General features: G+C 42.9%; 2 protein-coding genes across 2 annotated transcripts; one reads left to right on the forward strand and one right to left on the reverse strand.

Moving 5' to 3' along the window:
* The first annotated feature begins 1,449 nt into the window (after window positions 1–1,449).
* atp7a (ATPase copper transporting alpha) lies at window positions 1,450–17,472 on the forward strand. Its single transcript, XM_076738638.1, has 23 exons — window positions 1,450–1,696; window positions 3,441–3,571; window positions 5,214–5,718; window positions 6,396–7,172; window positions 7,364–7,576; window positions 7,679–7,842; window positions 8,058–8,219; window positions 8,402–8,478; window positions 9,864–10,086; window positions 10,202–10,435; window positions 10,536–10,627; window positions 11,088–11,215; window positions 11,675–11,829; window positions 11,918–12,052; window positions 12,267–12,461; window positions 12,677–12,859; window positions 12,988–13,201; window positions 13,621–13,767; window positions 13,873–14,015; window positions 14,242–14,445; window positions 14,846–14,963; window positions 15,067–15,169; window positions 15,408–17,472. The coding sequence occupies exons 2-23, from the start codon at window positions 3,452–3,454 to the stop codon at window positions 15,679–15,681; spliced, it is 4,566 nt and encodes a 1,521-aa protein (XP_076594753.1). The 5' UTR covers window positions 1,450–1,696; window positions 3,441–3,451; the 3' UTR covers window positions 15,682–17,472.
* On the reverse strand, window positions 17,466–26,747 carry sfxn1 (sideroflexin 1). Its single transcript, XM_076738639.1, has 11 exons — window positions 26,633–26,747; window positions 24,696–24,865; window positions 24,424–24,594; window positions 23,862–23,960; window positions 23,674–23,749; window positions 23,241–23,326; window positions 22,946–23,073; window positions 22,723–22,772; window positions 22,396–22,445; window positions 20,266–20,313; window positions 17,466–20,086 (listed from the first exon to the last, which is right to left on the reverse strand). Exons 2-11 carry the CDS (start codon window positions 24,857–24,859, stop codon window positions 19,990–19,992), a joined length of 969 nt encoding a protein of 322 aa, XP_076594754.1. The 5' UTR covers window positions 24,860–24,865; window positions 26,633–26,747; the 3' UTR covers window positions 17,466–19,989.
* Window positions 26,748–26,847: the final 100 nt, after the last annotated feature.

The raw sequence follows: 26,847 nt of genomic DNA on the forward strand, positions 1-26,847 counted from the left end.
CTACGCGGTCTCTGGAGGCTGGGTCCTGCGGAGGATCCTCCGTCGGCCGCATCAACTATCGGTAAATGGGACGGTCTAGCCTTCGGAGCGTGTCCTGATTGCGTCACGACGTCATAACTTCTTCCCTCCTAACCCGGGAAAAACACAAGTAAGGGGTGCAGAGATGCGCCTGTACAGCTCCTATCGCTTGTAAGAGGCGCGAAATGTAGCCTATTATACAACTTACAAATTCACCTGATGTGAATATCTTCACAGCTTCGCGTCGGACGGCGCAACTGTTATATTAGACCTAATCAGTGGAGGGAAGTGACATGATTGCTTAACGTTATGTTACGTGATACAAAGTATCGTTTCAGAGGGCAAGTGCACCTCTTACCGCTTGTGTGTGTCCAGAGGATGATGCCAAATTTTGTTTCAAAGACTCAAAGTCCACAGATAGTTTCCTAAATCATTTTTATTGCAAGAAATATTATCCACGATTCACTCTGATCATTAAATGTGGTTAAAGGAAACTATAAAATCACTCATGTTGTCTCCTGTCTTGCCGTTGTGTTAAATAAACTGTGAAATAACGTATGTTCTGAGTTTCTGTTGCCACGGTTACCAACTAGCGTTTGAGCCAGCGCAATAATTTAGAACAATCAGGCTATTTGACCGGAACTTTTTTATAGTTGTCCTACAACTCTTTTTAACGGAGACCCTGCAGCCAATCACAATCGAGTATTCACCCAAAATAAGATATCAGTTGACATGCGAGCTTGTAACATTTGTAAGTGAAGAGTTTTAATAAGGCTAACTGTTAACTGAGCTCCTCATATCAACAGTTCGCCATTATTAAAAAAAAAACAATCGGTGCGCAAAGCATCTTGGGATATGGGAGGCCGTGAAGGATAGTAGCGACGCATCCTCCAAATACAGGGAAAAGGAGGACGCATTTGTCGGCTGCATTTGGAGGATCCTTCGAATTTGGACGAATTGGGACAGCCTTCGCGCAGCGTTATGACGTAAGCGGCCTTCAAATCCATCCTCCGAAGGATGCAGCCCCTGAATTGGGACACAGCTAGTAACTAGTCAGGTGTTCAAAGGGAGGGACTAAACAAGGAACAAAGGAGGCAAGGAGACGAAGACGCTTAAAAAACGACAGCTGAGAGTTATTACTTGGATCCTGGATTTTGCTTGTTAGGCTCGCACTATGTGTACATCAGGTGGTGCCCTGACACACTCTTTCATGTAAACTTCCCTACAATCATGACTAATCTATAAACTCGAAACTACTTAAGTCGTATCACGGATCATCTAATATGTAATTTCTGGTATAGTGATACTATGCATTGCATGGGAATCAGTACAGCCTGAGAAGTAACACTCAGGGAATAATTTTCAGGACGTTGCTATGGCGTTCCCTTGCGCGGCTCCCCCCCTGGGCTCTGACGCGGCCGTGTGGATCAGTCAGTCACGTCGGCATGAGAAGAAGAAACAACAGAAACAGTTTCACGGAACTGAGTATTGTATTAACGAGGGAAGAAAACTGTTACTCCAGCACTCCTAATTATTCCTCGCAGGCAACACGATGCCACAGCGTGCTTGTTGTGTTGCTTGTAACATCGGTTGAAGAAAAGAAACTAGCTAGCTTGCTAGCCCCATCGTCTGACAGCCAACGTCAATAGCCTGTAGCTAACTGTAACTTTAGGATAAGGTAAGAGCTGTACATTTCTTTTCATGCTAACACCAGCTCTGTTTTCACTGACACGACATTTTGTCTATAGGGTTAGAAAAAGATACATTTTCTTCTTCTTGTATATTGTTTCTTAAGTAGCAGCAGGCAGGCAACAGCTAACGTTTAACGTTAGTTTAAGTTGAACTAACTTATAACCTAGCTTGGTCAAGCTAGCTCACTGTTAGCTGCCTTAACGTTAGCTGAAAGAAATGCAAGATTATGAGTATCTTACTCAGTCGCCGTCACTAAAAGTCACAAAACTGAAGTTACAGATGTTACGTAGATGCCAGTCAGTCTGTCTGTAGCTAATTTTATTTGACGAGTAACAGCTTTACTCTGAAGGAGCACCAAAAACAGTTTTTTAGACTTGTTTTTTGCAGTGCTGACAGTGAGTGAATTGCATTTTTCTTCTCTGAGAGCGATATTGATTTAATCCTCAGAGAGACTTGAGCTTTATAGTCATAGAGCTGCAGTCAGTATGACGGAGATTGAGAATGACCTTGTACTGGTGTGGCAGGTGAAATATTTATATTTCATATTTAAGATGGACATTGAGTTGATGACAAAGTGACAACTGAGTTGGAACCCAGTGTTCCAGTTTAACTGGTGGCTTGTTGCCTGTGGATAACATTTACCCTGTTGGTGCCTCCGTTTGCAAAATTAATTGACAGTCGTATCTAATTTGGATGAAAGAGTGCGTTGAGTACTGTAGAATATCGTGAAGAGAAATAAATGTCTGTAGACTGTCATATAAAACATGATCTTTGTCACAGCTAACAGTGATCACCACACTGCGTTTGACCTTAGTGTAAACAAATACCTCAGACTGTGTTTCACTTATAGGCTGCATGGGAGTACAAACACATTATAAGTGATCATGACACAAATGTAAGACCAACAACATTAACATTTGGACAATATATTGACAGGCATCGACCTACATTGTCATTCTGTGTAACCTTCGGAAAGATTATGTAGAAACTAGATTTGAAATGATATACATAAATAAACATTACAGTAACTTCTAGGGGATTAGAGGGTTTTTACTTCTGAAAGTAAAATAATCAGGTAAAATAATCCTTTGTTAATCCCAGAGTGGGGAAATTTGCAGCAAAGAGGAGAACGCAATGCTAAGAAACATCAGTACATGAAGTGACATAATGTTTCAAGCTTGTGAACCAGATTACTTCATCGAAGCAAAGAAACACAGAAATAATGACCTTCCTCTGTGGTATTAACATTTTTTACATTCCTGAACAGAGAAGTCATGTTTTCATTCAGTTTTTTGTCACGTGAAGGTGCCAGGAGAGAGAAGGAGTCATTACAAGTTATATAAATTAGTCTAATTTGACAGCATTAGTGCAGCACCAAGATTTGTCACTTGTTTCTTTGTGTCCTGTTTTCTTTAAAATAAATAGTATTGAGATGTGTTTTCCTGTCTCCTATTAGCTTTGTGCCTTATAGTTGTGGGAACAAAACACCTTCAATTTTTTTAGTCAGTAAGAAGGAATATCGTTTGTCTTCTCACAACTCTTAGGTCTTACAGTTGTTTCCCCAAAGATTCTAACATGGCCGTCACAATGTGTTTTTAGTAGCCTGTTTTTTTCCATTTTGAGAGAAGGGCTTTGACTTTGTGATGCTTTGACTATGTTTTGTATTTAAAAGCCACAGACTTGCCATTGTGTGTTAGACAATACATTTTGTCCTTCTTGTGTCGTTTTAGACGAAGCAATCATGACACAGAAAGTCAATCTGTGTTCAGTTTCCCTGGGAGTGGAGGGTATGACTTGTGGCTCCTGCGTCCAGTCCATAGAGCAGCGCGTCGGGTCTCTCCCTGGAGTGATACACATAAAGGTAAATGCAATTGTTGCAAAGATAGAAGAACAATCTGGTGTCATTCAAAAACAAAACAAAAAAAAACAATCCACATTGAGGTCCAGTTGTTCAAATTTGCTGACTTAAAATTTCTTGCATGGCACGTCCAGTTTAAAAACAGGATCTGAAATGACCACCATGGACTACCATGGATGCTGTGACAATGCAATCTGTATTTTAAAACAGAGTATTAGAACCCTGTGGAAAAGGCAGATATGTTTACATTATTATATTAACTTAAGTTTCCTTCCCATTTTAGGGTAATGGAATTTGATTAATGGTGCAGTCTTACTCCCTCAGGACAAGCTGGCCTTGTTTACAACCAAGTAACATCAATGTAGCCATGAGAGATAGCTAAATGGCAATAGTCGTGGTCTGCTATTTTGTTTATTGTGTGTTTACCCCTCAGGGTGAGGTTAAATGAGAAGATAATGCAATAGTATGGTCCAGATAGAGCTCTGCCCTTTGCAGAACTGTGACAGGAGGTCGACATGCAGCCTGTACCCACAACAAATGTCATTTGTGTCTTAAGAGAATTTAGTTCCTGGGTCATTTTAAGTTAATCTATACAGACATGAGCTGGGAGGAGTGAATTGATTTTTCTTGGTACAACATTGTCTCATTCCTGCCCCTCCCCACTCTGTCATTCTCAGAAAAAAGGTTAATCCAAAGCATACTCATTTACTACCAAACCCCCACTGTGGTCCGTAACTTATGGCTCAGTCAAGTGATCACTTCAGTGTGTCACATGTTTCCTTCTTGCTGAAGGGGAAGAGCTAAGGGCCATCATGCTGACTGAACATGTTGTGAGTTTACCAAGGCCACTGACTTCTTTTACCTCTTTTTTATGAACTTGCATTGTTCAGACAAGACAGATTCACAGTGGCTGTGAAAATGTCATTGAATGGAAACAGAATAGAAGGAAGTGGGCCACATGAGGCAGCAATTTTCTTCATACAGTATGTTAAATGAAATAAATTAAAGTGACAACTCAACAAAACTTTTTGAAGTGTTCTGACATACATAACAGACTGAATCAACATAAACAAACACCCATTAAGTGCTTAGCAGTATTGCTTAGCAGTATTATGGGCTTAGTACTGTGTATTTGACAGGTTTATCAGAAAATTGTACTTATGCTGTTATTAATGTGAGGAAGGAAAACCACCTGTGACCTTTATTTTGATAACATTATTAGCCTGATTATTAGTATAATAAAAGACTCAAGTCAAATGCAGCTAGTGAGAGCTGAGCTGATTTAGCTTAGTCTGTTTGTTTTTTTTTTCACGTTTCTTTCACCTTTTATGAATGTCACATTGACTGATATAAATATAACTCTATGCGTTACATTAACGCTCAACTTGGACTTCTTTCTGAAAAACAGAACTGTGTTTCCGGTAATAGCAACAACAAAAACAGACTTGTGTATATATATTTAAATTGTTATATTCTTATGCTCTTACTTTGATAGATGTGTCATGCACCAATTTCACCAGAAAAAATTCCTAGTATGTGTAAAAGCGTACATGGCAATAAAGCTTTTTCTGATTCTGATTTCTGATTCTGAATATACTCTCTTATATTGACTGATTTGTCCCATATCTTGACATTTATTTTGTAGGTGTCTTTAGAGCAGAAGAATGCCACTGTGATATTCGACCACAACCAACATAGCCCAGAGTCTCTGTCAGAGGCCATTGAGGATATGGGCTTTGAATCAAGTCTGTCAGAGTCCAGCACAGCCACACACGTCTCTACGGATACCCAGCTGATCCCCACATCAGGTCTGACACCTGCACTACAACAGGAGGCTTTGGAGAAGTTATCCCAGATTCAAGGAGTGCTGGATGTCAGAGAGAGCCTGTCCCAGATGGGTCTCACTGTCACCTTTGTTCCTTCCCTGACTTCTTCACAACAGCTGAGTGAGGTGGTGGCCACCTTAAGGCCTCTGGAGATCCCCACACCCAGCAGTCCTGTGCAAAAAGGCCAAATCTTGTCCCCATCTCACACCACAGGAGGTCAAGTGTCGCTCCTGAAGTTGCGCATTGAAGGAATGACCTGTCACTCCTGCACCACCACTATTGAAGGGAAGATTGGAAAACTGAAAGGGATTGAAAAGATCAAAGGTAATGTACTTTACCTGTTCACACGCGTGTTGTCACTTTACTTTAGTGTCTGAGCTAAAGGTGATGTAACACAGTTGCTGCACATCTTACAGATAACAATTCATTGTGTGTGTCAGGCTCTCTGTATGTTTACCACCGACAGATTGCTCAGTGGGATTTGACTGTGACTCATGAAATGCTTCACCGGTATTATTGTAAGGACTGACATGTAGACAGATAGGATTATATTTGCTGAGTACAGAATTGTCAGCTGTGTGCTGTATATTCTAGATACATTCTTCCAAAAAGAATTGAACATTTCCAGACCACCAATATTTCATGCCATTGACAGTTTTATGATAAGAATAATAGTAATAATAAAAATAACCTTTATTTGTGGAGCACTTTTCAAAACCCCAGTTAGAAAGTATTTCACACAAGGCAGCAAACTAAAAACAATAAAATTATAAATCATTCGAACATGTTTGTAAATTTCATGTATGCAAATATAGACATGAATGGTCAATGTCTTTTAGTGGATTTCAAGTTAATGTTTTTACACCTCATCGATTGAAAACATCTGCATCATCTTTTCATGCCCAGTCACTTCCTGTTTTAGTGAAATATTTGCTTTCTTATGAAGTTCTCTATTCTTTGTATTTGTAGTTCAACTTTTGTCATGTCTTTATTCTCCACAGTTGTTTTAGAGACTCAGGAAGCTACAGTTGTGTACCTGCCTTACCTCATCACTGTCCAAACCATCATCGACCAGATTTCTGTGGCCGGCTTCAAGGCATTTGTCAAGTCAAAGCCTCACCCTCTGCAGCTGTCCCCCAGTGAAATGGAACGTTTTGTTGATTCTCAAAAGCCAACCATTTCTTCGCCATCAGAGACATCAGAGGAGACAGAAATCTTCATAGACACGGCACTTCTCATGCTCAGGGTGAAAGGCATGCACTGCCATTCATGTGTGGTCAATATCCAAGACAATATCTCTAAGTTGCCTGGTGTCTCCTCTGTGGAGGTCTCTTTGGAGAAGGAGAAGGCCTCCATCTGCTATGATCCTCTAAAGGTCACAGTAACCCAGTTGCAACAGGCAATTGAGGTACTGCCTCCTGGAAACTTCAAGACTCAACCCTGGGACTCCTCTGGCCCTCTCAGTACTGTTCCCACATCACCCAAGTCCGCTCTGTCATTGCCATGGCCTCCAGGAGCAACTCAGGCCAAACCAGCTGCCTCACAGCCTTGTTTTACTCAGCCTCTGGCATCTGTGGTTAATATTCACATTGAGGGCATGACATGTAACTCCTGTGTCCAAACCATTGAGGACATGATCTCCAAAAGTAAGGGGGTGATATCAGCCCAGGTGTCTCTGGCTGACCACCAGGGCGTCTTTGAGTATGATCCCCTCCTGACCACACCAGAGGAGCTGAGGGAGGCAATAGAGGACATGGGCTTTGATGCCTTCCTACCTGGTGAGAGGATAGATGTTGTGGTTATTCAGTTAAGTAATTTCTCTCATAGGGAAATGCGTAAGCAGTTTTGTTCTAGTGTTTTGGCTGGAGTATTGCCTTCAGATAGTTGAAAGCTTAACTTTGGTGCCTCTGGATGCTCCTCAGCCAGTTGGGGGGCCCGCCTTTTAAAAATGATTTTTTGTTGTCCACAGAGTCCAATTCTCTGCTGCCTGAACCAGATCGCAATCTCTCAAAGTCTTCAAGTCAAGTACCTGTGAAAGATAAGGAGCTGGACAGTGACCTACACAAAGAAACCCCCCAGGGACGCATCGGAGACCAGCACTCTAAATGCTACATCCAGATTGGAGGGATGACCTGTGCTTCCTGTGTGGCAAACATTGAGCGAAACCTCAAGAATGAAACTGGTCTGTAAAAATACAGAAATGTCTAAGTTTCATTTCAGATTTTTGAAAATAATGTCATTGGTTTGACTAGTTGCTGAAGAGAAAATCTTTAATGTCGTGCAGGTATCTACTCTGTTTTGGTAGCGCTAATGGCTAGTAAAGCAGAGGTGCGTTACAACCCTGAGCTTGTGGATCCTGTGAAGATAGCGGAGTATGTGAAAGAGCTGGGCTTCACCGCCTCTGTAATGGAGAACTATGAAGGTTCAGATGGGAACCTAGAACTAGTGGTGAGTTAAGATGAGATGCAGTCAACACACTTGTTTATTTCCACAATATGAAATCCGTATATAAACATTATCATTGCTAGTTGAGAACAAAATCTAATACATGCCGCCTGCTTTTCAGCAGATGAAATGAATCACGTCTGTTCCTCACTCAATACCCTCTCTGATATATTTTTGTCCCTTTCTCTGCTTGACGACTCCTCTTCACCTTCTCTCAGGTCAGGGGAATGACATGTGCCTCTTGTGTTCACAAAATCGAATCTAGCCTCATGAGAGAAAAGGGGATTATATATGCCTCTGTTGCCTTGGCAACCAACAAAGCACACATTAAGTACGACTCAGAAATTTTAGGGCCGCGAGACATCATCAAGCTGATCGAGGTATTATTCCTTTCCCTTTCTGTTATTTATGCATTTGTTCAGTTATTTTTAACACAGTTCCTTTTTGCATGTTATTCATGCAGACCAGAGAATGTGTGACATTTTTAATACTTTTCTACATGAAGTGCTTCATGGTATGAAAGGGTATGAAATTTGACCAGTAGTTTGACTGTTACTTGTAGAACCTGGGATTTGAAGCGTCTTTGGTGAAGAGAGACCGCACTGCCAGTCACCTGGACCACAGCAAAGAGATACGACAGTAAGTAGCAAGAGCCCCATTTTATGCTTGTTCATGAACTGAAATCCTTATCTCCAATTCTAAATTCGTTCTTGTGGCAAGTATGTCATCGTATGCAGCCTGAAGCCCCATTATACCAAATGTTTAGTTTTGTAATGGTGACTCAGCATTAATCTCACAATTCTCAGAAGCAATTCTGTTTTTAACTCTGGCAGCTGCTGGAAATGCTTGTACAGAGGTGGAAACGCCCCCACTTAACATTACTCAATAGATTCTGTTGTTACAGAACCCAGTTTCTTTAGACCTCGTTATAGGATAGACTGTTAGTGCCAGGGAAGATGTGAATGAAGCCTTGTTTAAGGCTATGGAGAGTTTCGTTTCAACTTTGGGAACTCTATTTGGGGAATAGTGTTTTTAAATATTTGTAAATGTACAGATAGGAGACAAATGGAAGGAAAAACCTGAATAAATGAGTGGAGAAACTTTGCACACAGGTGTGCTGCATAGTAAGTTTAAGCAGTTAATATCTAGTCATGCTCTGTGGCATGTGTAAAATGTTGATAAGGCCCAGTTGATTCTGATTTTGTATCAAGAGGGCAATGAGGCATGAGGAAAATGTCTGAGTGACTATGAAAGAGGGTTCATCGGCACAGATAGAAGGAGCTTCAGTCACAGAGACTGTTCAACTGGCTGGTGTTTCAATAGGAACAGTGACTAAAGTGACATCTGCATTTAGATTTATGGGAAAGACATCAGCAAATAGTCAGAAATGGGGCTCACGTTTGATGAATGTGATGCTCGTGCATTAGTGTGATATTTAATAAAAATAGAAGAGCAACTCTTCCTCAGGTGACTGAGAATGTCAATGCGGGATGTGATCAAACTGTGTCAGCAAGAACAGTCTAACAATTACACACAGAGGGAGAGGGATGTTATAGTAGGGTTGCAGTGCATAAACCCCTCATTACAAAGATAAATGCACATCTGAGACTTCAGTGGTTCAAAAACCATTGGTACTGGTCTACAGAGATCTGGAAAAAAGTGATATTGCACGTGATGGGCCTAACACCTTGCTAAGACACTTTATGTTGTTTTTTCTTTAATTTGTCCCCTGTCTGTATTTGGGAATAAGGTGGAAATGAAGATCATTAGGGGCATAGTTATTATTTCAGTTTTGTTATCCGTTGTTTATCCATGATACTTTATATACAAACATGCTGACTTGAATGTGTATACGTATGAATGTGCGTTTGTTCAGCATTATGTCCAGTATATGCAGTTTTGCGGTCGATGCTTGTTGTAGTGATGAGGAATCTATTTACATTTGTTCTGAAAGGACAATTAAAACCTAGATTACAAAATAATATGGACCGATATCTAACACACACCTGTCTCTGCTCTGTAAGGTGGAGGAAATCTTTCCTGGTGAGCTTGATTTTCTGCGTGCCTGTGATGGGCATGATGACGTACATGATTATCATGGACCACCAAATGAATGTTTCACATCAGCACAACACCACAGTGGAGGACCGCAACCTCTACCACTCCACCATGTTCCTGGAGAGACAGCTGCTCCCAGGCCTCTCCATCATGAACCTCCTCTCCTTCCTCTTTTGTGTGCCTGTACAGGTAAATCAGAGGGATTAACTGCATGACAAGCTGTGGAATCTTCAGCAGCACACACAAATTTAGGTTTTGGAAGAGGAACTTATTTATACAAGCTTTTCTGTTTCCTTCTCTTTAGTTTATTGGAGGTCGTTACTTCTACGTACAAGCCTACAAAGCAGTCAAACACAGGTCTGCCAACATGGATGTGCTTATAGTTCTAGCTACCTCAATAGCCTTCACCTACTCGCTGGTCGTCCTAATTGTGGCCATGGTGGAGAAGGCAAAAGTCAACCCCATCACCTTCTTTGACACACCACCCATGCTCTTTGTTTTCATCTCCCTGGGACGCTGGCTGGAGCAGATAGCCAAGGTTAAGCTCTTTATTAATCTTGATATCTATGACATTTAGAGTTGAAATGCAGGACCTCAGTTGAATTTTACTTACTTGTGTACCGCTTTCTTCCATCCAGAGTAAAACATCTGAGGCTTTGTCCAAGCTGATGTCTCTACAGGCAACTGAGGCCACAGTGGTCACTCTCAGCAGTGACAAGTCTGTTCTCAGGTACTCATTGTTCTCGTTTCATGTCTTTCATTTATATAATATTTGCAGCTGAAATGCCACAGCGGTCCGTCATGGCATAACAAGGACTGCATAACCAAACTGCAACTGGGATTCAGATTTAACATTTCTATGATTAATACTTTAATATCATTGTCATTCTGGAAGAGACCTCTCTCATCAGGATAGAAATGTTTCATTGTCGGATAAAGGTCCACATCTCTGTAGACCAATGCCGATGGTTTTTGCACCGCTGAAGTCTCAGATGTGCGGTTATCTTTGTAATGAGGGGTTTTAAGCACTGCAAACCAACCATTATATCCCTCTCTGTGTGTAATTGTTGGCAGACTGTTCTTGCTGACACAGTTTGATCACATCCTGTGTTGACATTCTCAGTAATAGGATTGTATCAGCACTGTATTATTCACAACATTTACATTGTTTGACGTTCATGTGTGTTCAGTGAGGAGCAGGTGGATGTTGAACTGGTGCAGAGGGGCGATGTGGTGAAAGTCGTTCCTGGAGGAAAGTTTCCAGTAGATGGTAGAGTCATTGAGGGACACTCCATGGCCGACGAGTCTCTCATCACAGGTTGGGGAACTGTATTTATTGATTAAGGGCTCGATATCAGTATTAGTTGAAATAATATGCTAAAATGCAAGTAGCAGTAGTAACAGATCTGATTTGCACACAGGGTTGCCAGTTTTTTTAACATTTGAAACTGAGCAATAGTTGATATCAATTGATAAACAAAATAAAGTCTTTGAACCATAATGTAGAACATTCTTTTTATCATTGGATACCGCATAAGATTCTTCATACTCTTGCAACGTTGACACGGCTAACCACAACAATTATTATCCTTAATGTGTTTCATCATTACTATCAGTATTCAATTAGAAAATCATTTTAGGATATGAAAGGATTAATTGTTGCCACAACATTACTGCTCATTATGTGAATTGTGACTTCTGCCAAAACACCAGTATTTGCTCCAGATGGCATGCTCCTGTTGTCTGCTGCTGACCAGCTGTTGCTCTGTGGCTGTAGGTGAGGCCATGCCAGTGACGAAGAAGCCCGGGAGTTCTGTGATTGCAGGCTCCATTAACCAGAATGGCTCTCTGCTCGTCAGCGCTACACATGTTGGCATGGACACCACGCTGTCTCAGATTGTCAAATTAGTGGAGGAGGCTCAGACTTCAAAGGTGAATTTTGCGGTTGGACATCTGCATTTGTGTCCACCTGTTCTGCTCTGAATTGCTCAGGTGTTTAATTCTGACATTTTGTTTTTAGGCTCCCATCCAGCAGTATGCAGATAAGATCAGTGGCTACTTTGTGCCCTTCATTGTTGGAATCTCTCTCCTTACACTGATCGCCTGGATCATCATTGGGTTCTTAGACTTCTCTCTGGTGGAGAAGTACTTTCCTGTGAGTCGTCTTTTCAGTCTTGATATCTGACTGTGCCAAGCTCCTTAGTACAACATCAGGAAATGTCTTTCTAGTCTATTTTCTACTGTTTAAAAAAGTTATTTTATATAATTAATGTTTTATTACTATTTAACTTAACTATTTTTGTCCGTGAAGGGAAAGTGATTGTTACTACTTTGAAAGAAAAGCTAACAGCCACATTTCCTCCTTACAGGGTTATGACAAGAGCATTTCTAGGGCTGAGGCAGTGATTCGCTTCGCTTTCCAGGCCTCCATAACAGTGTTATGCATCGCCTGTCCCTGTTCCCTTGGCTTGGCAACCCCGACAGCTGTCATGGTGGGCACAGGGGTTGGAGCCCAAAATGGCATCCTGATCAAGGGAGGAGAGCCACTTGAGATGGCGCATAAGGTGTGTTAATGATGACATTCTGACACTCCCATGTAGTCAGCCAGTTATGTAACCGGCCAACTGTCAAGTTAAACCCATTATGAAATGCTTCCGGATTCCTGAGTCACACACGACATTAGTCTAGATATTGCTCTGATTAAATATCATAAAAGTGTTTGAAATTCAGCCTGATTGTATTTCTTTTTTATCCTTATAATATCGCCTTTTATGGGCAGGTCCAGTCGGTGGTGTTTGATAAGACTGGGACCATCACTTACGGAGCTCCGAAGGTCATCCAAGTCAAGATAGTTGTGGAGGGGAACAAGATGCCTCGTTCCCGACTGCTGGCCATCGTGGGTACAGCTGAGAACAACAGTGAACACCCTCTGGGAGCAGCTATCACCAAATACTGCAAACAGGTCCGTCTGCTGCCTTAAATCTAAGCCCCACATGGCCTCCAGCCAGTCCTCGTCTCAGATCACTAGTGCACCGTTTGAACTGGATTTGTAAAATGTTATTTTCAACATCCGTCACTGTCTGTGTGCAGGAGCTTGGCACGGAGTCTCTTGGTGCGTGCACGGACTTTCAGGCAGTGCCGGGCTGTGGCATCCGATGTCAGGTCAGCAACACGGAGATGTTGCTGAAACAGGCGGACAGCGACAGTGAGGATAACAACCAGCGCAACAGTGTCCTCGTCCAGATCAGTGACACCCGGACGTCCAACAGCTCCCATCCACTCATCATGGACCCACAGCCACTAAGTACATTGGGAAATGCAGTTAAAATAGTTAAAATTCATATTACTTTATTCATTTCATCAGGCAGTCATGCCTTCTCTGTGGCTACATACATGCAGCACTACTGTACACGGCTATTATGCATGTCGGCCATGGACTTTGAAATTTAAAAGGCTGTCCTGCAGTCCCTGCTGTAGCCAATATCGAGCTGGAACAGTGCCCGTCTGTAGGCAGCACCAAAAGAACGTCTCACAAAAATCAGGATTTAGTGTTTTATTGGACTATAACTGATCAAAACTTGGCTTTAGTCTAATTGTTGGAACAAACAGGACAGAATTTGGGATTTGGGACAACTGCTCATATTTTGGGATTGTCCTGACTCCTGGTCACTGTAGTTTTTTTTTTTTTTACTGCTGTCTAACCCAAGTGATCTCTGTATCCAGGCCTCGTCCAGACAGCCACCTACGTTGTCCTGATTGGCAACAGAGAGTGGATGAGGAGGAACTGCCTGCAGGTCAGACCAGATATAGATGAGGCCATGATGGACCATGAGCGCAGAGGACGCACTGCTGTCCTCGTAGCTGTAGACAGTGAGTAGTACTGTTCAGCATGAAATTTAATCTTTCATCTGTTTGCCATAATTTCCCGACTGACTGCTCAGACTTCTGTTTTTGTTATCGTTAATTTGTGCATAGATCTGCTGTGTGCAATGATAGCCATCGCAGACACAGTGAAACCAGAGGCTGAGCTGGCAGTCCACACGCTGACCAACATGGGTCTGGAAGTTGTGCTGATGACCGGAGACAACAGCAAGACAGCACGAGCTATTGCTGCCCAGGTATGGACAGAGTGTGAACACAGAGCTATGTGATATGACTGAGATCAGTTATTGGTATGTGTGACTCAGTTACTGGATAGTGTCAATATAATGATATTAGACCCAGATGTTATCACAATATCACCATAACCACATTCTTAAGGTGTGTTTTTTATCCAGGTCACAGAGGACTGCCACTTTGTGTGTTGTGTTTGTGTGTTTCTGACCCTGTTGGTCTGTCCCACAGGTGGGCATCAGGAAGGTGTTTGCGGAGGTCCTGCCCTCCCACAAGGTGGCCAAGGTGGAACAGTTGCAGCAGTCAGGAAAGAGAGTAGCCATGGTGGGTGATGGCGTCAACGACTCACCTGCCCTGGCCATGGCTGATGTTGGTATCGCCATAGGAACCGGGACAGATGTGGCAATAGAGGCAGCAGATGTGGTACTGATCAGGGTGAGAATTTCAGCTTGGAGGATTTTTAAAAGTCTTATGAATTCATGTCTGTGATGTACAGATTGTCTGTTCTGTAACATGTGTTCACACATCTGTTCAGCATCCCATGTTGGCCATGATCCCAAAAGTATAATACATATTTTTTAAGACAGCAGTACACGATATGTCACAATGTCTGCGCAAGTGAAGAGAAAAACATACATTCCTATTTAAGTAGTGTAGCTTATGAAAAAAGTGTATTCACTGCTTTGTGAAGTACTTAATATTTTGTTTCATTTTAGTTTAGTTAGTCTAAAAACCAGTAATGTGTAACAAATGACAGTCTATAATAATAATAATGATAATACTGTTGAATGTATACAGTGTAAGGAAAATGCATCTTTTTTGTTGTTCTCTGCAGAATGACCTCCTGGATGTGGTCGGCAGCATTGACCTCTCTAAAAAGACAGTCAAGAGGATCAGGATCAACTTTGTATTTGCTCTCATCTACAACCTGGTTGGCATTCCTATTGCTGCTGGTAGGTGACTGCAAAAGATTCATTTCAGTGATGCCGTCACATCGACGGTGATCATCGCAGTGATCTTGAGCACAGCAGTAATATGAGCCTCGTCCGTCCCCAGGTGTCTTCCTTCCTCTCGGCCTGGTGTTACAGCCGTGGATGGGCTCTGCTGCGATGGCGCTGTCATCTGTCTCTGTGGTGTTGTCGTCCCTTCTACTCAAATGGTAATGAGATATGTTGCGTTTTGTCGTGTCCTTTTTATCTGTGTGCTTTGTTTCAGTTTTCAGTTTCATTGGTCATGTGTAGGTTAACACAGGGTCAACTGTACAACGAAAGGTGTTGAATGAGAAAACACGTCGGCTCAGCAATGAGAGAACTAGTCGTAAGGCCATCTCCTTTTGAGTATATCCAATGAAGTGTTTCTATATTCATCTCTCTCTTTCTCCCCGTGTCTTTGTGTAGTTACACTAAGCCCAGTGCTGAGAAGTTGGAGGCCAGACTGGGTAACAGCAGACGGCAGGGCAGCCTATCCGAAGTCAGCGTCCACATCGGCATGGGCGAGATGCGTCGTCCCTCCCCCAAACTCAGCCTGCTGGATCGCATTGTCAACTACAGCCGTGCCTCCATCAACTCCCTGCGCTCTGATAAGCACTCACTCAACAGCTTGGTGCTCAGTGAGCCTGACAAACACTCACTGCTGGTGGGGGAGGCGCTGTGTGAGGAGGAGTTTTGCTGAATATGTAAGGCTCATGTGGGCCCAGAGCTCCTTTTCTATATGGAGGTAGACAGTAACTGCATATATTGAAGGCCTGGCCATGCTAAGCTGAAAGGCTAACCCTTTCAGTCACGGCCCATCTATGTGCTGTAGGTGCCTCAGGGCAGCACTGTTGACTTGAAGAAAGCGTCCATTTCCTTTGTTTTCTTTTAGCTCAGCCAGCCGATCACATGCATTTCAGAACACGCCGGGGTGATTTCCTCTTTCAGCTGCAGACTGAAAGAGGTCACTTCAGTGCGAGGTCGCCCTCGGGCACACTCTCTGACCAATCCATTGATCCTCTGACACTCTCTGTGAGCAGGGACACGAAGCATCTTCAGAGCCTTGAAGCAGGCGCCCACATCCAAGAGGCAGAGTGATGATCTGATCTGATGATCTGCCACTGTGGGCACTTGCCAGTACAATCTTTAACATCTATCCAAAGACATTTTAACAGTGTTGCCCCTTGTGGACACCACAGAGCTATATTTTCATTCATTTTCCTTTAATGGAAAATTATAATAACACTGTTATATAATTATGTTGCAGAGTATTTATATTACCTTTATTTATCTTTTGTTCATGGTATCTTATGAAGTTATTGAATCCAAATGCCTGTCTTCATTCATCTCCCAAAATGTGTAATTACTGAGGAAGGTAAGGCATAAAAACTCCATCAAAGAAGTCTTGTAACTTGCTGCAAACAGATTTTTTTGCAGACTGAGTTGTAACTGTTGGTGTTTTAACGAGTGCCAATTGAAATGCCACCTTGTCAAAGTCCAACACATTCCAAAGATAGCGCTGTACAAAAGCTACCTTGGACTTCATGTGTACCGAGTGTGAACAGAGATAAGGTCAACGAGTCGAAGCAGAGACCTGAAGAACGTTGACTGTGAATGGTGACTCTCCGAATAGATGTCCCTTCTTTTATCGACCCTCCAGCTCTCTGGTCAATGATACATGTCTGTCAATGAATGTGAATGTTACTCGCTGTTGAATATCATCAGAAGCTGTTACATGGGCGACATTGTTTGTCATCCAGGGAAGATATTGTGCTGTGATGCTGTTTGTTGTGAAAAGGCCAAATTCTGAAGGTATTTGTGTTCTTGCCGTCACACGGGGCAAGATGTTGTTACTGGTTTTCAAAATGTCTTTCTGTGATCGACTCTGTTCATTTCTCTTCTTTTTCAAATGATTCATTGTTACACTTGATCAAAGAGACCTGAGCGAGCAGGAGACGGCAGACTGAACACAGCTGTGTCCCTCACAAACTGAAATCACACCAGTTACATCTCGCAATCACAGACGGTTTCTGTTAAACTGTCTCTGCTTTATTTTTCTCTTTTTTTTTTGGCATTACGACCTGCTGTGTGAAAGCAGGAGATAATCACTACAGTCCAGCTGTTCCTGAACGTTTTCTGTGTCTGAAGTTCTCCGGTATTTCTTTCTGCTGATGAAATTAGACGTCACTTTATGCTGCCACTTTCCCATGATGCATTATGTTCTGTAGCTGTCACAGCTTGCTGAGTGCAATTATGCCAATCTGTTCTTCTTGTGCGTTGCTTTGTAAAGACGTTGATGGGGCTTCAGATCTGTGTGCAGTCAAATGAAGCAAGTCCGTGTTTGCAGTCTTTCATAGTTCTTCTAAACATTTTGTGCCTTGGAATAAAACGCTTTTGTAACGCCGCCCCGCTGCATCCGGTTTAAACCAGAAGATGGTGCTGTGGGGCTGTCAGCTGTATCAGAACATGACCCAACACCAGACACAAGATTTCATCAACTTTATTTCATCCACTTAGTCTAAACATCACATCACCCCGGTGTACTGCAAAACAATCAAATGGCATGTTTGTCGTAGTATTTGTTTTTAAAAATATTCACTGTAATTAATGTAAAGCGTAAATGACTTCCTCTTGAGTTGGTTTGTATCGCTTTGGCTGTAGTGACATTTCATCTCATTTGGTGGATTGAAGCTTGTGAACATATTATTTATTAGGTAGTTAATTTCATGTTTTTGTTAGTTCTCATTAGATACAGTCAGAGGTAAATGGAATAATAATCAGAATTAATGTATACAAAAGGGCGAGTTTAGTGTTCATCTTTTCTTGCCCCCTCACTGATCAAGGATGCACTGAAAAGCACTGCGGTGGGGAAACGAAACGTGTCTAACAAGTTCTAAAAATGTGCAGCTTTTGAAATATGTTACAACATTGTGCTTTTCTGGTCTAACACACCGCCAACAGCTGGAATCAGAAAATGGTACATTCAGTTACCTTGAACACTATAATGACAAACTTCACTTCAAACCAGCGAGGGAACAGCTCCAACTCCAACGAGTCTCTCCGGAAACACTGACAATCTAAAATAAAGTTACTTATACAGCAATATATGTAGTAGATTTACGGCACATTAAACATTAAACACCTTACAGAAATTACACACCGTGATGAGCAAAAAGATGCAATGAGATCAAATCAGTGTTCACAAGCGTTTAAGATGTACTGAAATTTGAAATGTAATCATCTCCATTTATTGGACCTAATGATTTAAACACACCTCAAGTTTTGTTTTGTTTTTGTTTTTTTAAGTTGAAGTTGGTAGAAGTAATACTGCTTGTGAGTTTTGTGGCTTCAAGTCCATCTTTTTCACTCTCGTCCCTGATTTGAAAATGTCCACTGATAAATCTGGCATGTTGCTGTTCAGTCTCTCTGCTGTGATATTGTCCAAGAATTCAACTTCATCTGAATACTGACTGCTGCAGGACAGGAGCAGAACAAAAGGTTACGACACCAGACTGCACCTGCTTTATCAGCTCAGGAAAGAGCCCTGTGATACTCTGCTGATGTAACTGCATGTCATAACTAAGGTGTGCATATTTCTCACAAAATACAAAAATACTGTGCAGGGGGGCATTAATGATGCAAGATTTTAGCTGAGAACTGTCCTCAAACTCACCAGGCTGAGGTCAAAGTAATTCTATGTGATGCTCCAGTGAATTGACGTATGCACTCGTTGACTCCACAGAGCTGGCTCATAATGGCAAAAGTCACATTTACAACAAATAGTGGTCAGATGGATCGTCTGTATATGATCGTTGCCTTGAAAAATACTACCTTAAGAATGTTTTGGCATTTTATACTGTGTCCAAAACAACATGATAAATCTGCCACATAACTCTAAAATGTGTCACTTTGTGCGCTACTGGTCAAACGTCTACGGCTGCTGCATTCAGGTACAGGAGATAGATATATACCGTATGAGTCTGTGTAAGGCATGAATGAGCTGTTGAATTTTGGTGGTATCAGATACCGTGATCACAAAGTCCTGGATTAACTACTGGAGATTAGGGATTGGGTAAATGGGAGCCAGTGTGAAATCATCATTAATAACTCTTTCGCACCACCGTTCAGCTCTCCTGAGTGAAGCCTCGGTGCCACTAAATACACAGAGAAAACTATTTTCTGTAAATTGCGGATTAAATCTCGTGATGCTCACATGAGTAGTAGCTTGTTCGCACGTGTTTGGCAAGCAGAATAAATAGTATGATAAATGCTGATTATTAAGACATCAAATAGCACCGTGTTGGCCCACCAATGGTTGCCACAATCATAGCATCACATTTCACATGGTGGATCCCTGGAAACTCGTTTTCAGATTAATGGTTAGCTGTCAGGAGGCCTCAAGGCTCACTGAATATCACTCATTTGGCAAAATGAACTAAAGTGAGTTAAGTGAATGGCATTCTTTGAAATAACAAGAGTAGGAGGTTGTCACCGTTGATGAAGTCTAAAAAGATGAATACAGATTTGGCAAATGCAAGAACTGCAGAGGTCTTTGACTAATCAGCATCAACATCTGATTATAATCAACTACTATAGAGGTAAGAAATAAGATGGCGATGGTGATGGTGGCGACATACACGCAACAAGTCACCTACTTAAAAAAAAAAAAAAAATACTGCACAGAAAGATAAACGTCCACTTAAAACAACCTTACGTGGGCCACTATACAGTATCTGTCATGATAAACGTCGTACTTTTCATCCGGGCCCAGTCGGAGAAAATCTTCTCGAGCAGTAATGATAAAAATCAACAATCACATCGACAAAAGCAAACATCTCGTTACAAAGAGACTGACTGAGAGAGGGAGTCCTCAGATATCCATCGTGGATGGTGGAAATGAGGAGACACTAACTTAACTTTGGCACACTGAATGAGGAGGGCTGGCAGAGAGGCGAGGACTGAGCCTGCAGCTGTGTTATGGCAGTGTTTGGATGAGGGGGCTGCACGCTCATAGCCCTTTGTTGAAGTAGACCCTCTCCACTCCTGGGTGGCTGGCCCGGATTTTCTCCTGCAGCTCCGGCTCCAGGCGGCTGACTGACATAGAGCTGAGATCAGGGGGAGGAATGGGAGATATGAAGGAGTTAATGGGTTAATGGGTATTACGCAACTTTTCAGGCAGGAAAGAATTATGCAAACTGTGCATATCTTCAACCCGAGCCAAGGCTCTGTGCCTGTGACTGGTTACTGGTCACAGCTCAGTGTCAGGTTTGAACGTGTCACTCACCTCTTCTGAGGGAACAATGCACAGCACAGCGGCGTGGCAAACACCAGGCTGAAAGACACATACAGATCTGTGAAATATACAGCATACAGTCCAGAGCTTCACAGGAGATGCACAAGAGTGAGGGTGAATTCGGCCGTGTGGTAGTTTCAAGTGTGTAAGTGTGCTTTAAAACAGGTGTGTACGTCCAAGTACACGTTATTGATAATTGTGATATTGATACAGATATTATGAAATTTGAGAAGTTGAGAAAGTGTATATGGATTAAACGAGACAAAGCGCTTACAGCCATGCTAGCAGCTCTGTGAGGCTGTACTAAATACAATATCAGCATACCAACATGCGCACAATATCAATGTTAGTGTGCTGATGGTTAGCGGGTGTAATGTGTAACATGTTCATATAAAAACACAAGGATGGCAGAGAGTGAGGGTGTGAAGAAATTTTCTACCACAGGACGTTCTGCCTGCAGACAGTCACACATTAACATAATATTCAGAGGCCTTTGAGGCAGATAGCAGATAGGAAGTCTCTCCCTGTCTCAGCTTCGGTAGTAACCAAGGTCTTATAGATAAACTGTACACACATAGAGAGGACCATTCAAGGAGGAATCTCAAGTATTCACATTTTTATTAAGGAAGTAGGTCAAAGTGTCCTCAGTTAGAGGGGTGGAAGTCAGGCCATACGTGAGTACGGTCAGAGCTTATGTTCAGTTTTGACTATCCAATAGAGAACCACATATGTAGGAGGCAGGTATTGAATATGTCACAGTCTGCCAGCTCCTTACCTGCTGCCACCCTCATCTGCACACCTGTTCAGCCAACACCCTTCACCACTCAGCCACGCCCACCTGCCCTATCACCTGAGCATAGACCTGACACTCATCACCAATCAGTGCAGTACTTAAGCGGCTCTCCCAATCTCACCCATCGCCAGATTGATCCTTGTCCTCATGCAAGACTCTCCAGCAATTATCCTTGGCCTGCCTTCTCAGTATCGACCCTGCTTCTGACTTCGTCTGCTCCTCTGCCCTCTGGTAATTACCTCTGCCTTCTGTACCTGACTATGTTTGTTGCCTTGCCCTTCCTGGATCTGTAATGGAGTGGGACTGCCAATTGACTGGCTTGCCAAACACTTCCTGAAACTGTTGCTCACTCCGGGCCGACCATCTGCATGCTATTGGATCCTAACCTTACCTGTTACAGAATATCCATAATAGGGAACAATTCAAGGAGTAGAGGGGAGAAACATGACATAGGGAGTATTAAATTGCCCCATTAAAAAGGACATCTTCAGGATCTGGTGTGGCACTACCATGGTTCACTTGGGGACATTGTATTGCTCATCAACATCCATCCAATGACAGACCAACATTTTCATCCATACAGCCAAATGGCTAGACTGGCTAATGACATGCTGGGATTGTAAATTTTATCAACTGAAGTAAATCACACTGAAGCAAAAATCCCACTAAATTCCAATTTTGCCAAAAAACTCTGCTGCTCATTGACTTGTTGCATTGCACATACATTGGGAAAGTTAGCTTGATATGTAAAGTGTGGCAAAATCTCTGCAAGACCGTCTCATGGTGTATATTGGCATATCATCCATCTCCATAACAAGTCTGCTCTTCTGCGTGTGTGTGTGTCTCAGTCGGCAGGATGTGCTGCTCAAATCACTGCTGAACTAAAGGAATGTTACACATGATTTCAATTGGTAATTCAGAAGTCACAAGAAGTTAAGTGGAGCCAGGAAACATCAGCATGTGAGAGGATTTCAGAGAACATGTGACATGTTTGTTTAAATTACTGAAAATGTTGTAAACCTCTGCCTGCTGGCTATCACTTTATTGTTACATAACCGAATTATTGAGCACCTGAAAACCTCCCAAAACCTGCCACCAAATTACAATGAGATGGATTGAGAGAGCTCCGTGATATTATTTAGGGAACCAACACATCTAATGAGCGCATTTCTCTTGAGATATTTCATAATAACTTGAACAGCAACCTTTAAAGTGGCAGAAATCTAGGGATTAATGACTTTTCATATCCTTGCAGGAAGAAATTAGGTTGAAATTTCAAAGGAATTTCACATGGCCGCTTATCAGGTGGACCATCTCTGACGACTCACCAGAATCCCACCAGGCTGACTTGAATAGGTGCACTCATCCATGGGAACTTCTGAAAAGACCAGGCAGAAATACGAATGAGAGGCACAAAAGCAGTGGTGAATTCCCGTACTAGAGTGGCCTCATGTCCTCAGTGCTTTTCATGCCTCTGATGTGTGATTACTAAAAGAAGACCGAGTGGCAGCCGCAGCGTGGGACATGAGGTTCCCACCATTTCTCTTCAACCTTTGCGGTATTTTCAACCTGTGATGCAGTCACTGCAGCAAATGTAGCCTTCTGTACTGTAGTTTGTGTCTTAAAGGATGCAACCGAGTTAGAAATATGCCTACCTTCAGAAAGGCCTTCTTCTCCAAATGGTTCATCAAAAACGGGGGGATAGCTGAAAATATACAGAAATTATCACTGCACAATGCACTAAAACTGTAAACATATAACAAAGTTGGTGGTCTTCGTTTTCTTTTCAATTAAATGACGCCACCAGCTCCCAAATGGGAGTGAACAAAGCTCACATCGGGTGGTCTAACTGGACTGATGACACAAAGCTATCCATACCCATTCCTGGAGATGCCATGAGGATTCTGGAGACCACAACCTGAGAGATGGCCTGCTGTGCCGCTTTCGTCGACTCTCCTAACCTGTTGTCATTCTCGTCCGTTATGGGAATGCCGTGTTGAAGTTCTCTGAAGATGAGGGGGCGAAACAGATTAAATCAGAGTCATCCAGCTGACCTTTTATTACGAACAGCCTTAAAATCTTTGTTTGCATGGACTTTTCCACCGTTACTGTCACGTCGTCTTGACATGCTGCGTGATGATGCACTTTGCCGAGTGTTGCGTGTCCTCCTTACCTTTGTCTCATCAGTGGGATGTTGATACAGTTAGCAGCAGCTACAGCAGCAAAAGGAACAAATCGTCCAATCAGGGGTGAGATGTGCTACAGCAGGAGAGACGAGGCATAAAAACAGGAGGGGAGAAATGAATCACTTGGCTCTGCTGCGCCCTGATAGCACTGTCAACGTAACCTTTCAGACTAGTGCAAGTCTGAGGTTACTGCAGCTTATAGTTCAGATGCTGTACATGAGGGCTATTCTACCATAAATCAGGACGGATAACACAAAGTCACTACAAAAGCTGGCAGGAGAACGGGAAACCACAGCCTGTAAGTAATGCAGTAACGACAAAGAGACTATCTGTGCATGGCTACCTTCATGTCAGCACACCCATGCGGTTGAAGTTGATACATTAAAATGAGATGTAGAATGGGGTTAGATGAACTGATACCTTTGTTAGTGCATTTAGTCCTAGAGCGGTGGCAACTGCCCCTGTGGTGGCAGACACATAAGCTGTGCCAAGCTGACTGCAAACAAAAGAGTCACCCGTCACGTCACACAAAAAACTGTGCACACAAAAACTGTTGAATTAAAGGGTTAACATGAGCCAGCGTCGGTGCCAGAACGTCCGTCTCTTACCTGACCGTGATCGGAGCATCACCACTCCTGTTGGTATAGTTGACTATTGCGTTGAAAGACTGATTAATCCACTGCCAAAGCAACACCGCTGGAGTTGTTCTGCAAGATGGCAAACATCATAAGCTGCTAACTGAGCTAACTGGCTAACAGCTGCTAGTAGCTAGAGCAAAAAGTACAGTGAGGAGCAGTTAGCGGTTACTCTGGTGATACGCTGCCCCCTATTTGTTTGGGGTGACCTTCGGCAAGTGGCCAAATTCTTACATATTGCTCCATTTAAATGAATATTTTCCTTTCCAGGTGTCCTTCAGTAATACAGAAAAGATACAGTTGTAAGAATATTATCAGGAGTCCCACTCAGTGTGACAATGAGCCAGCATGCACAATACAAGGACCTTGAAACTGAAGCAGCTAAATGGAATTCAGCCATTGCTTATTTTATTATTTACACCTGTGTGTTTCCTATTGTGACATGTCAAAACGTTTGCTGTGAAAAAGGCCTGTTGTGGTAATACCTTCAGCAGTAGTATAGTAGTAGTACATAGACATAAATCTATCAGCTTACTTGTAAAATGTCATCATGCATCCAGTGATGGTCATGTTCATGGGAACCTGTGCTGACATGCGGCCGATCAGGATCATCTTCTCTCCAGTGTCGGGATGGAAAGCCGAATCAAAAATGTATTTGGCTTTCCACAGTTCATCTTCTGTCAGTCCTGGGGAGACTATACCTTGCCTTGAAGACAGTAAAGGTAACATTTAAAGCAAATTCATAAGAGCACTGAATGCACATTCAGTTACTGGCACACAGCAGCTTGTAGCCGTAGCCTGGTTTACCTGTAGTCAGTGATGATTTTGTGTGCGTGAGCTAGTTGTTCGTTGGTGAGGAGGACGTTCCTGGGGTCTGTGACAGTGAAGAAATGTTTTGCCCGACCTACAAATGTGCCCTGGTCCCACCGGGGCTCCTTGATGTTTATGGAAGTGGATAGCTCTGCTGCCATATTTATCTGGGGAAAGAAAAACGTTACAGCAGTCACATCAGGGATTTGTCGGTGCACAAAAGTGTGTAAGAATGATGCTTTGAGGTTAAACCATTTTCAGCTGCCTTCTTGTGGAGTAGATAAATGGAAGCAAGAAGGGCAATCTGAGGCAAACACGCTGCATTTCAGCTGTATTGAAGCATGAATGTCTGAGCGTTGCTTGTCTGGAATAACTGTGTTTCATGACTGCGCTGCATCAGGCTGATCTCGACTGATACTGTTGCAGGATTTCAGGGCCCTGCTCCAGCTCTCATCCCGGGAGTGACAGCCTTTCGCAGACACAAGTCAGTGAAGGAGGACCCCTGAAAATAAAGCCCCTGTCTGGACTGCCGTGCTGCTTATTCAGCATAATGTTGCTATGGTGACGCCTGACCTGACACAAGGCTTGTGAAGCACTAAATTGCAAAGCCCTATTATGGGCACACACCAACCCCCAAACTGAGGCTGAAAAGCGGCTCTTGGAAAGTGACAAAGCCCCCTGCATGTATTTGCAACTGTGAATAACTGGACAAAGGGATCCTTATTTTTAGCAATTCACTACAAATTGTATTAAAGTGAGCACTGTACAGTCGGTTATGCAATATCTGGATTTTATCATTTATTGTCACCATCACTGATACCATTCAAACTTTATGCTTGTATGATTTCACAGTGCAGAACCAGATAAGACTGGCCTGCACTGAACAGAGACACGGCACTATGAAAACATCCGCTTTGTGGATGCGGCATGCTCGTGCTGCCCTGTGTGTGGGTCCCTGGAACCCAGTCTGATCTGGTTTTTAACCATTTGTTCCATGCTCCAGATGAGCCACTGGGAGACAGCAAAGTGCAGCAAGTCAATGCAAGCACCCGCAGCAGCATGATGAAACTCCACCTGAAATTGCACCAAAGATGGCTGCTGGATTGACAAGAAAACAAGAAAAGTCTCTTGTTGGCCGGCGGACGTGGCGTGCAGGACGCGTGCTGTCTCTTTAAATTGAATTAAACTCCATGGGCTTCTCACGAGATGACAACAAAACACCTCTTTCTCTGAGCTCATGCAAAGGAAAAAAAAAAACACTAGATCACTACATGCGCTGCTTTGGTCAGTGGTCGCAGTACACTTCCTGACGTTAACAGCATTAAATGAAGGTGATATGAGAGGAGTGAACTTTGAACTGACGCGGCCTTTGATCGAAACTCTTAACTGCTTGTGCCCTCACTCTCAACCAATCAAAGGCGGCCTGCACGGCTACACATTACCTGCAATTCCCAACATCTCCTTACAGTCAAATACATTATACTACAAGCAGCATCCCAATGCAGATATTTTAACCTTCATGATTTCTAGAAGAAGCTGCTTTCTGTCAGTGGTCGCAGGGTAAACATGCTCTGTGACTGGATACGATCAATTGTTCAACCCGACGTAGACCAGTCAAATCTGGACTGTAACTGGAGGTGTTTTCTGCATCTGAACAAGGATCTTAAAGATTTACCAAACAATAAGAACCTAAGTATCATCATTTTAAAACGACTAATTAAGCAAGACATCTGTCCGGGCCCGTTTGTTGTCCAGCTGTGCGCCCCAGATTCAACTAGTATCAGCCTGCCACATCCACACATCCAGCGGGCTTTCTCCAGGAGCCAAACGCGTCTAATGACACTTCCCCAGACCTCAGACGCAAAGTACGCGCAGCTCCTTTCTGTACCGACGTACTGATGGACACATTTTTATAATACGGACAGGTTACTTACTGCACGGTGGGCTCCGGTGGTCCGCAAGAGGTGTCCCTGAAAGGCTGCAGCCAGCTAATTTTACATGCAGCAGCGTCAGCGCAGCCACACAGCAGCGCGCACGGGCACATCCAGCCGTGTCAGGAACCTCTCTGACAAAATAAAAGTCCTGCCTCAAGGCTGCGCTCCGCACTGAGCAACATCAGAGGCCGAGCGGTATGTGACCAACGGGGACA

The sequence above is a fragment of the Chaetodon auriga genome, chromosome 9, assembly GCF_051107435.1.
Source record: "Chaetodon auriga isolate fChaAug3 chromosome 9, fChaAug3.hap1, whole genome shotgun sequence".
Taxonomy (NCBI): Eukaryota; Metazoa; Chordata; class Actinopteri; order Chaetodontiformes; family Chaetodontidae; genus Chaetodon; species Chaetodon auriga.